The sequence below is a fragment of the Ochotona curzoniae genome, unplaced genomic scaffold, assembly GCF_017591425.1.
Source record: "Ochotona curzoniae isolate NIBS_2020 unplaced genomic scaffold, NIBS_Ocur_1.0 scaffold_2453, whole genome shotgun sequence".
Classification (NCBI taxonomy): Eukaryota; Metazoa; Chordata; class Mammalia; order Lagomorpha; family Ochotonidae; genus Ochotona; species Ochotona curzoniae.
Window position 1 is genome coordinate 7,295,292 of NW_024467094.1, and position 11,469 is coordinate 7,306,760.

General features: G+C 59.7%; 1 protein-coding gene across 1 annotated transcript; it reads right to left on the reverse strand.

Moving 5' to 3' along the window:
* Positions 1–529: 529 nt before the first annotated feature.
* Positions 530–10,680, reverse strand: GUCY2D (guanylate cyclase 2D, retinal). The gene is made up of 18 exons (XM_041001107.1): positions 9,948–10,680; positions 9,552–9,856; positions 6,949–7,300; positions 6,528–6,612; positions 6,214–6,316; positions 5,861–5,962; positions 4,625–4,705; positions 3,784–3,990; positions 3,535–3,691; positions 3,012–3,161; positions 2,597–2,745; positions 2,034–2,197; positions 1,741–1,933; positions 1,462–1,636; positions 1,143–1,241; positions 926–1,020; positions 750–835; positions 530–623 (listed from the first exon to the last, which is right to left on the reverse strand). Exons 1-18 carry the CDS (start codon positions 10,678–10,680, stop codon positions 530–532), a joined length of 3,330 nt encoding a protein of 1,109 aa, XP_040857041.1.
* Positions 10,681–11,469: the final 789 nt, after the last annotated feature.

Sequence of the window (11,469 nt, forward strand, 5' to 3'; positions counted from 1 at the left end):
AAAGTCACAACATGACATGTGCAAGCAGCCCTTGCAAAGGTCCAGAATCCTTTGAGGTAGAACCGGATAGAAGCCACGGGCATCCTTCAGACCTTTGATCGCCTATAGCAGCAACTTGCAGGAAAAGGACCTTCCAGAATCATCCTGAAGCAAAGAGGGGAGTCTCAGAGGGAAGGGGTTCCCCAAGGGAGGAGAGGGCCTGGGTCAGGGTTCTGGTCCAACAGAGCATGGCGAAAGGCATCCCCTGGAGTTGTCCCTTGAACACTGCACTGTCCTTGAACTTGATTGGAGGGGGTAAGGAGCCTGATCTGTGCTGGGGGCGGCCTGAGGCTGGATGTCACAGACAGTGCCCTCCTGGGGGCTGTTAAGCTAGGATCCTTTAGCAGGCTCTTCTCTCTCAGCCAGCTAGCCGAATGGCTTGGTCTCCCCTTCAACCACTTCAGACAGCATTCCCCGGCTGAGGGTGGCCCCGGGAGTCTGCATGGAGCTGCAGCTGCTGGGCCTGGCAGCCAAGGCGCAGCACCTGTTCTCACTTCCCTGAGAACTGGCCAGGCCGAGCCTTCTCCAACTTCAGGCGCCGCTCAGGCGGGATCTCCTGCAGGCTGATGCCGTGGTTGCTGGCCCTGCGGGGAGGGGACGTTGGCCTCAGGCAGGGGAGGAGTGGGTGATGGGAGGGCAGGGTTCATCCCCAGGGGTGGGATGGGCTGGGGGGCACCCAGGCAGAGAAGGGCAACAGGCCGCACGCTCACCCCGGTTGCAGATCCGGAGGTTTGGGGAGAGGCTTGTTGAAGCCGCGCCTGCCCACCAGCCAGTAGGTGTCCTCGGCACCCTTGCCCTGGGGAGACACAATGGAGGGATAGCCATGGGTGAGCGGGGCCTCGCGGAGGGTGGAGCCTCATTGATGGATGGGCGGGGCCTGCCTCACCTTGAGCTCGGTGCGGCCACGCAGCTCCAGCTGGAAGCCCTCGTCCAGGGCACCAAGAATACACACGGTGCTCATGTTCACATGGATGCGGTAAGCTGGGGATGGTCGCGAGGTTGGGCGGGGACACGCTATGAGCCTGGGACTCGTCTCCTGGGATCCCAGCTCGGCCATTCCCTCTTTAACCTCCCCCAACGCTCCTTCCCGCCTTTGCACTCACGCAGGCCGGTGGACTCCATGCGCGAGGCGGTGTTGACTGTGTCCCCAAACAGGCAGTATCGGGGCATGGTGAGCCCCACCACTCCCGCCACGCATGGGCCTGCGGAGATGCGCGGGGTCGGCCGGCGGGCAAGGCCTGAGCTGAAGCTGCAGTGCCCGGTGGTTGGACAGCACCTGGGAGCCTCGAAGACCCTTAGCTGCCCGTCATCTCCCTCCGGTTTCGGGGTATCCTCTACAAGCCCCACCCCGCGTCCGTCACTGCACAGCTCTGCCTCCTAAACCCAGAAAATCTGCTGGGAGGTGTGTGGGCCCGGAGTTACCCGAGTGCAGGCCGATGCGGATGCGCACGGGCACCTCGGGCATGTGGCGCATGCGGAAGGAGCCCACGGCGCTGAGGATGTCCAGCGACATGTTGGCGATCTCGGCTGCGTGCCGCTGCCCGTTCCGCTGCGGCAGCCCGGAAGCCACCATGTAGGCGTCCCCGATCGTCTCCACCTGGGGAAAGAAGCGCATCCTGCTGATTGGGCTGGGGTCCGCCCCAGGATGGGCTGGAGACTGATGAAGCTAACTGGAAGCTGAGCAGGCTGCAGCACTGGGACCTTGTAGACGTCGTGGGAGCCGATGATGGCATCGAAGAGGGTGTACAGGTCATTGAGCAGATCCACCACCTCGATGGGCTCGCTCATGGCTGAGATGGTGGTGAAGCCCACGATGTCGCTAAAATACAGCGTGACCATCTCAAAGTACTCGGGTTCCACGGGGATCCCCATCTTCAGGGCTTCAGCCACGGATCTGGGGGAGGTGAGCGAGTGAGGTCACCTGAAGGCCCCACCCTTCCCCGGCTGGGCACCCCCCTGACTCTGCCCTGCCCTGGCTCGCACGCGACACCCACGGAGGCAGCATCTGTGTGAGCAGCCGGTCTGTCTTCTGCTTCTCCAGCTCCAGCTCCTCCGTGCGCTCCCGGATCAGGTCTTCCAGGTTGCTGGAGTACTGCTCCAGCATACGCAGCATGGAGTCAATGATGTTCATCTTCCTGCCCTTGTTGATGCGCTTGAACTTGGGTGGGGAGGACACTGGTGAAGGGGCTGCAGACCCCGCCCTCTCCTGGGGCTGTGTGTTTCTGATACTCACCCCTCTCTCTACCAATCATTTGCTCATCAAACACCCCTCCTCCTCCCACTCTTCCTGCCCCCCCCCCCGACAGAGAAGGCACGTGAAAGTGGAAAACGGAGTTCCCAGAAGTCAGTTATTTGAATCAAGTCATCCTCCCACACCCAGTCCCCTTCACCCCCATCTCTACCCCCCACCCCAAAACTCCCAGTTCTCAGGATACCCTTTGAGAGGTACCATGGAAGGCCAGGTGTCCTGCCAGCCAGCCAGCCTCCCTGCTTGCCAGCAGCCTTTCCCAGTTGTTCCCCAAAACCTGGCACCCTAGCAGCCCACACAGCCCCTGACCAGGTCGAAAGTGCGGTCCATGGAGGGCCGAAGCTCTGGCTGCTCTTCCCAGCACTGCTTCATCAGCTGGATGCATTCCACAGGCGCCTGGTCCATGGACACCAAGGGCCGGCACAGCGGAGGGGGGCTCCGCACTCTGTCCACCACCTCTGTGGGGGTGTGAGAGGGACTGTGAGGAGGGGGCTCCTGGGATGGGAGTACCATTGACCCTGGCCTGAGGGCTGAAGCTCACCATAGTGAGGGGAAGGAGAGCTCGTAAAAGGGGCCTTTATTATCAGTGCTGTGGTGGGTGGGGAAGTGAAGGTAGAAGGGGGTTGTGGCACTAACCAGAGGACCCAAGCCCTGGGAGTCAGTGAGAAGTAATATAACTTATGGCACCTGCGCCCTTAGCACAGGGGTAGGTGTCCTGCCTCACCCTTGGCCGAGAGCTCCAGCATGGCATAGGGGTCGCTGCGACACACCACCTCCTGCATGATGATGCCCAGGCTGAAAACGTCGCCCGCCAGCGTCCCCTGGCGCTCCAGGGCAGGGTCGCGAAGCAGCTCTGGTGCTGTCCAGAGCTGGTCTGGGAGATAGGGAAGGGGGTGTGGGCGCACTGAAGGCAGTCCCTGGACCTCCTAGGAAAGCCCAAGCTCGCCTCCAGGCACTTGCCTGCCCCTCTACCCTGCAGATGACCCTCACCGCCCGAGTTGGGGGACGCCCGACCTCCAAAGCCTGCCCCTCAGAAATAGGTCCTACCCTAAAGAACGAGACAGGGCCCGGGAAAGACAACCGGCAACAGCCTGGGCTTTAGAGCCTCCCTCTCCCGCCCACAGCACCTGCCGGAGCTCAGGCACAAGCCCCAACCCCTAAGTAGCCCCTACCTTCCTCGTCCCCCAGTCCACTGTGGGTGGCCCTCACCCGTGGGATGCCAACCTTGCAAAGGTGGGGATTCCTACCCTCGGCATTGGGGAGTTCAGGCAACACCCTCTGTGCTTCCAGCAGTCGCCCATGGCCGTGGTCGGTAACCTTGAGCACAAACCTCCCATCTACCACGCAGTTTCGTGACTTGAGCCGCCCATGAGCTACGCCTCGGTGGTGCAGATACCTCATGCCCTGGGAAGGGATGGGGGAGAGGGGCAGCCTCAGGCACGCAGGGGCCCCCTGCCCCATCCTTTTGGGTCTCAATCCTCCTAAACACAACACACCTTGATGAGGTCCAGCAGGAGGGAGGATTTGAACATCCAGTCCAGTTTGATGTCTCTCTGAGCAAGGAGGTCGTAGAGGGAGCCACGCATACAGTGTTCTGAGACCACGGCCAGCATGCCCTCTGTCGGCACCGCAGGGCTGTCTGCCGCCCTCGCTAGAAAGAGCCCCAGGTACAGGGCCACGTTCTCGTGCCTGAGCTCCCGTAGCTGCAACGGGGTGTGGTGGGATGAGTGAACAGGTGTGGTTGTCACCGGGAGCCACACACTAGGGGCTGCCATTCAGGGTGTGGGTTGGTGTGGGAATGCAATGGTCTTTGGAGGCAGATGGGGGAGGCTCTCCTTTCTTTCTTCAGGGGGAAAAACATAGGGTCAAAGGCTGCTATGCAGACACTGAATATGCTTGAACTTAAAGTTATAAGCAAAGTCAAGGGCAGGTTAAGACAAGGTCTGCAGTGCTGTATCCCATGGATGCTTGGCATCCCAGCTGCTCCACTTTCCCATCCAGCTCCCTGGTAATGCACCCAGGGAAACAGTAGAAGCTGGCCCGAGTGCCTGAATCCCTGCACCCATATGAGAGACCTGGATGAAGTTCCTGGCTTGAGGTATGGGGATATCCGGGGAGTGAGCCAATAGATGGAAAACCTCTCTTTCTCCATAACTCTGCCTTTCAAAGAACTAGTGCTAGGGAAGAGAGAGGGGGCGGATCCCTGCTCAAGATGAAGGGGGCTCCCTACTGGAGATCTGCACTTGCACCTTGCTGCAGGAAGAAGGCAGGGGAAGGAGGGCGGCAACATATGACCGCCACAGTACCCCCTTGCTGGCCCCCTGGCCTGGCTCCTACCTTGGAGAAGGTCATCTTGGTTGCTGGACGGATAGCTGTGTGCTGGTCCCCTGGGAATTTCTTCAGCCAAACCCAGTCACCCTGAAGTAGAGGGGATGGGGTTAAGGATTCAAGTCCATGATTCCAGGAGCCCTACAATGCCCACCTCCTATCATGGGACAGGTCATCCATGTGGCCCTTCACAGTGAGCTGAGAGAGATGCAGGAGGGCTCAACATCTCAGCAGGGAGGGAGTCACTGCAGCCACTGCTCACTGCCATCACCACCCTCATCACCACCTGCTAGGAGGCAGGGCTCCCAGCTTTGTAGTGAAGCAGGGTGAAGTACAGGCAGCTTCCCTGCTGGCCCCAGGCCTCACAGCCCTCACAGCCCTTGGCAGGGCTGGCTCAAGGGCGTGTGATCCGTGTTGTTGCACAGGGTACCATGCTCAGGCTGAGCGTGGGTCAGTGTTCGCTTGAATGAGCAATGGGTCCCTCATTTTAATCTTCACCTGGACCATGCCACCTGTGTAGGTGGCTACGGTCTGTTGGAAAAAGACTTGGACTAGGAGGACGTTGCTGGGGTTTGTGAGCACTTGGAAATGCACCTGGGAGCATCAGGTGTCACAGAAGCTGGAGCCTGCATTGGTGCACAAGGCTGGGGACAAGATACACAGAGAACATAGTAGCTCCATGATGAAGAACAGCCTGCCTGAAATGACAACAACAGCCGCTCTGATACACGGGTGTTGGGCTCCGATGACACAATGGAAGCCCAAGCAGGGGTTCTTCCGGTGGTCTGAAGCTTTGGGAGCTCTCTGTTTCCATAAGCCTTCTGACCAGCCGAACTCCCTGTGCTCTGTCTGAATCTACACTCCCTGCCTTCCTCCCAGGCCACCCTATGGAGAATGCCTAGCCTATCCTGGATGTCCTAATGGCCTTGGGTGACTTTCTTCCCTCCTTCTATGGTCCTGAGCTGGCCAGAAGGGCAGGGTTAGGAGCTTCCAGCAGGGCCACCTGAGGCTACATGCCAGTCCCACCATACTCCATGGCAGCTGTTGCTTCCACCCTTGGGGAAGCCCTCACCCCATAATGACTAAAGGAAAACCCTACTGGCCAGAAGGACCCTTCCCCATCATGCTACCATTTGAGGGACTCATGTCCTCTGCCCTGTGGATGTCTACCCCAGGCTCCCCCACACACACTGAGGGTAGGCCTCTTCCGTGTCTCAGTGGCCATCCTGGAGGGCATGGGCTCACCTCATACAGCCCAATGTTGGCGCTGTCCGTGTGCTGGCTGCGGATACTGCGGATGTCAGACACACTGCGTGCAGCCAGGCTGGAGCGACTCCCCTGGATCATCTGGGGGAGGGAATGAAGCAGTGCAGGGGATCAGAATGTACTGGGGGAGGGCAGGAGGGAAGGATGAGGGCCCTAGATGGAGGCCAGGCTGAGCTGGCACAGGCCTGGGGCTGTCACCTCCACAGCACACATGAGGTCACACATCCCAGAAGCTAGCTTTCGGATTGAGCCTGGACTGGGATCCTCGGTTGGGGGCTGGGGTGAGGGCTGGCTCAGGTAGGAGAGCAAATACTGGGACCTGCCCTACCCACCTTCCGAGTGCTGCCCCCGTGTGGCTGGAGGAAGGTGACATCTTCAAGAGTCAGGATAATCTTGTTGGGGCCAGAGACCATTTGCATATGAAGGAGCCGGTGCCTGGTGGAGGAAGAGGTAACCGGCAGTCAGCTCAGGGGAGGGGTACTGGTGGGCCACCAATCTGTACCTCTGCCAAGTCCTTCCAGCCCAGGAAAACTCCTGCCTCCCCCTCCTCTGGAGCAGCCCCAGTCTGCTGTCCTAATCAAACAACTTCATTCCCAGCAGGAGAGACACCAAGGTCGCCTCCGACCTGCCTTCTGCTTCCGCTCACCTCACATAATGGGCCAGGAGGGCCCCCGACAGCCCCATGCCAACCAGCAGGAGGAAGCCGAGGAAGACCAGGGCAGGCTCCACTCCTGGAGGGACAGGGAGAGCAGGGGAACACTGGGGAAGTGGCTGAGGATAGAGCCACTCTACAAGACGCCAAGCCCAGGAGGCTCCAGGTCTGAGGCACAGGAGCTGGCCAGGTCATAGTTTGGAGGTTCCTCAAAGGAGTAAGCATGTCGCCATGCTAACAGATATCCCAGAGGACTTTGGGGCTGACAAGAGGGGGTTCCTGTGCAGACCAGGGGGTGGAGGAGGACCTCAAGGGTCCCCGATGAAGAATGACGGGCAGGGAGTTGGCTATCCTCGGCCATTTGGTTCCCTGTCCATGGGGATTGCTCCTGTGGGGACTGGGTGTTCGCCCTCACCTCCATTACAGATGACATCTGGATCGAACCAGCACCAGGGGTCAAGTCCAGGTCCTGGGCCCCCGTGAGGGAAGTGCACCGGGGTCCCAGCCGATAACAGGGCTCCCCGCCAGGGGTCCAGCATGTAGGTGGCCAGCAACCGGTCACCTGCAGCATCCGTGTCCAGCAGCACAAACGAGGGCTCCTCAGTTCTTCCCAGGGCCCCACAGAAACCGGGGACCTGTGCATCCTGGACATGACGAGCCACGGCTGCTCCTGACACCCAGCCCCCCCCTGCGGCTGCCCGCGCTCCCGCCACACCCTCTGCCAACAAGAAGACCGCATCATAGATGGTGCCGAAGAGCGGGGACACCTAGGAAAAGAGCAGGGACTCAGGCCTCCAACCATTCTTCCCCTGAGTCCTCCATGTGCTGAGGATAGGTTAGTGATGTCCCAGGCCCCTCCCCACTGGCTTGCTCCTCCCCCTGCCACCCCTGCCCCAGCGTGGTCTATCCCCCACTGGCTGCCTCTTCCTCTCTGCTCTTTGGGTCCCTCCTCCCATCTCCTCTGCCCACTGTCTGTCATTTTCAGAATTCTGCTGTGTCTCTGCCCCTTGGCCAATTCGCTCAAAGCTGCTTCCTTCTTCTGCCCCCTGGTTACTCTGCAGTTTTAATCACTACCCACCCATTCCCTTAAAAGTCTTATTTCATATATATATATATATATATATATATATATATATATATATATATTTCCATTGGAAAGGCAGATTCACATAAAATAGAGATGGAAACAGATCTTTCACCCACTGGTTCACTCTCCAAATGGCCACAATGGCCAGAGCTGAGCTGATCTGAAGCCAGAAACTTTTCTGGATCTCCCACGCGGGTGCAGGGTCCCAAGGCTTTGGGCTATCCTCTACTGCTTTCTCAGGCCACAGGCAGGGAGCTGGATGGGAAGTGGAGCAGCCAGGACTTGAATTGGCATCTACAGGAGATGCCAGCATTTACAAGGTGAGGATTTAGCCATTGAGCTGGCCAGAGTGCTCACTATCCCTTAGGGAAGCAGTCAGTGTTACTCAGTGGCCGGGGGTGGGGGGGTGGGTAGAGGGGTGGGGATTGCATGGAGAACAGCAAGGGAGAAGAGAAAGTTGTAGAAAGAAAGCAGGGAGGAAGACGCAAGACCTTGTTAACCTTGTGAGAGAAGCACGCCCATCAGGCACAGCAAAAGCCACAGGGAGGCTGGGAACAGGAGCAGGGCAGGGTCCCGGTGGGCAGCCTCCCAAGGCTTGCTCTGGTGGGTGGGCGGAGAGGGGTATGGGTTGCAGGGCATTTGAGAGGCTATCCTGGGATTGTGTCCTGGACCAGTGCATTGACAGGGAGGATGGAGAAAGCATTGGAGTCAAATGAGCCATCTGGGTGTGGGGAGGAAGTCAAGAAGGAAGCAGGAGGAACATTCAGGAATCCCGACTGAGCCCCTCTCCGGTGAGTGAGGAACCTTCTGCATCCTGGTTCTCCACCTGCCCGTCCCTCCTCCATCCCATCTCACTCCTACCCTCTTCCTGTTGCTACTCCCACAGCCCTTTGAGAGCCACCACCTGTCTCCCATCTATGGGCCCAGGGCCCTTGTACCTCACTGCCTGCTAACCTCTACCTGCACTGAATCTTAGTGGTGTCTGGCCATCCGTCTTTTGGTGACCGGGGAGGAGCTGGATGATCTGAACCAGGGTTCTTAGGGTTCCTGGAAAACCCAATCCTGAGCGGGATGATGGGAATCAAGTATGGGTGTGGTGACAGGCGCTCTGGCGCCACCTAGGGAGCCTTCTGCTTCTTGCAAGTTGCCAAAGTCCTCGGAGAGATTTCTGGGGAGGTCCCAGAGGAAGTATCCCTGAGCTGGGTTGGACCTGTGTCTTCCCTCTCTGCTGCTCTCCCGATGGCACCACCGTGGCTGAGGTGTTGTGACGCCCGCCTCAGAGGACAGTGCAGTCCAGGGACCTGTTGCCTGCTCCCTGGAGACAGTCCCAACATGGCGCACTTCAAAACTTTGCACAGGGAGGGGCATTATGGCATAGTAGGGTAAGCCTCTGTCTGTGGTGTTGGTATCCCTTATGGGCACTGGTTCGTGTCCTGGCTGTTTATCTTCCCATCCAGCTCCCTGCTTGTTGCCTGGGAACACAGTTGAGGACGGCCCAAGTCCTTGGGACTCTGCACCAGCGCAGGAGACCAGAAAGAAACTCTTGGCTCCTGGCTCTGAATCAGCCCACCTCTGGACATTGCCACCACTTGGAGAGTGAACCAGCAGATGAAAGATCTCTTATCCCACTCCCGTCTTTCCAATAAATAAATCTTTTTTTTTTAAGTCATGAAAAGTGAATTTCAAAGATAAGCTGATTTTGCTGCAACAAATTTTGAAATCTGTGGGTTCGAGGTGTCTTCAGAAAGTCCATGCAAATCAACAGTATGAAAGAAACTAACCACACCTGGATTCCAAATGTGCTCACACAAAAATAAAAACACACATATCTTTTCATTCCATGTGAAGTTACTTTCCTGCACGAAGATGTCCCAATCAAGACCCCCACAGGACCCAGAGCAGCTTCTGCTCCTCAGCTCCACTCCACCCACCTGCTGCAGATCCAAGTCCCGGGGCAGCTCCCGGCGTTCCTGAGCCCTGCGCAGGCTGTCCCGCACGCTGCCCCCAGGCGCACAGTGGCGCGTGAGGGTGAGCACCGCATCGTGGGCCCTGCGCAGCCGGGAGCTGTTGGCGAGCGCGGCCAAGGCCTCCTGGCCAGGGGACAAGGCGTAGTGGAGCGTGTCGAAGGGCACGAAGACCAAGGAGCCATCGGTCAGACCCATTTCGTCCGCGGCCTCCAGCAGGTAGCGCTGCTCCTCGCCACCCAGCAGCAGCGAGTGCATCACCATAACTACCACTGCGGACACAGACGCGTGGCTCGCCGGCCTTCCCGAGGCACAGCCCCCTGACCCAGCCAGAACATCCCCGCGCCCTGCAGGCGGGCCTACCTCTGACCCGGGGCCCGTCTCGAACCCTCCTCAGAGCTTCTCGGGCTCCAGAAACGTCAACGGGCTGCATGGAGGTCACCAGGGCGACGGGCAGGCCTCGCGCCCTGAGCGCGGTGGCCAGGGCGCGTCCCGCCTCCACCCACAGGTCCTGGGGCGCGGTGATCAGGGCCACGCGCGCCCAGCGGAAAGCTCGAAAGAAGGCATAGAGGGCATCTGCGGCGGGAGTCCCCGCCGGGGCCGTGGTGCCGGCCGCCTGCGTCCCGGGGCAGCCCCAAGGCACCAGCGCGACGCCCGCCTCTTGGGCCAGCAGCTCAGCCGGCTGGCAAGCGGCGGGGTTGACCGGCCCCACGAGGCCCGAGACGCGGGGCAGCGCCGAGGCCACGGCCCCCAGCGAGCCGGGTGTCCGGCACGGCTCCTGCAGCAGCGCGATCTCGAAGCGGGGGCCGCCTTGCCGGGCAGGGTCGCGGTTCAGGCGGGCGGCGGCCAGACGGGCGGCTAATTCTGGGCGCGCCCGGGCGAAGAGGGGATCGCATGCCCAGGGACCCAGCACCCCCACGGTGAACACGGTAGAAAGGGCAGAGGGTAGCGGGAGCAACAGTAGGAACAGAAGTCGGAGCCCGGGCCAGGGCAGGACCTGTGGGAGGCCCGGCCGGGAATACCAAACCCAGGGCGGCCCGGGGGCGCAGGGCAGCCGGCCAGGAAGCCCACCCGCAAGCGGGGCGCAGGCTGTCATTGCCGGCTCCTGCAAGCATAAATGGAAAGGAAGGAAAAGGATTGAGACACACCGTCCGCCCCCTCCCCGCGCGCACACACACACACACACACACACAGAACTGTTACGAGGGGTTTCCCTGCAGCCCTCGGTTTCTCAAAGCCAGTTTAACCCGTGAGATGTCCCTCCCCCAGGCTGGGACGACATCGGGGTGGCTGAGGGCGCGCTCCAGCCCACCCCGCTTCCCCCTCCGCACCTGCTAACCCCTCCCCCACGACAGCCCACGCCCTCGGGCGCACAGAATACGTGCCCAGGGGCCTTTGCCACTCACTGGAAGGTCCGGGGCTGGGGCTTAGGGCCCGGGTGAGGGGTCACAGGGCCGATTCTCCTTCAGTCGCCCGCCCTCAGGTCTCCCTTGCCACCCCAGGGGTGGGGGTGTGCAAGCAGCCAGGCCCGAGTCCTTAATCTCCCCAAGCTGATTAGGGTCCCTTAATCAGGCAGGGAGGGGCGGGCTCGGGAGGATGGAGGCGTGTTCTGCGCCTCTCTGGGGGTGGCATGAGGGAGATTCCTTCCCTGCATCCAGGAAGCCAAGAGTTGACTTGGTATAGGAAGAAAACAGATCCCTGCCTCACACCATACACAATGTGGATTCCAGGTTACAGACCTACATGTGGAAAAAAACGAAACCTTTCTCTCTTTTTTTTAAAAGATTTTTTTCTAAATTGGAAAGTCGGATATACACAGAGAAGGAGAGAGAGAGAGAGAGAAATCTTCTGTTGAATGATTCACTCCCCAAGTGGCCACAACAAC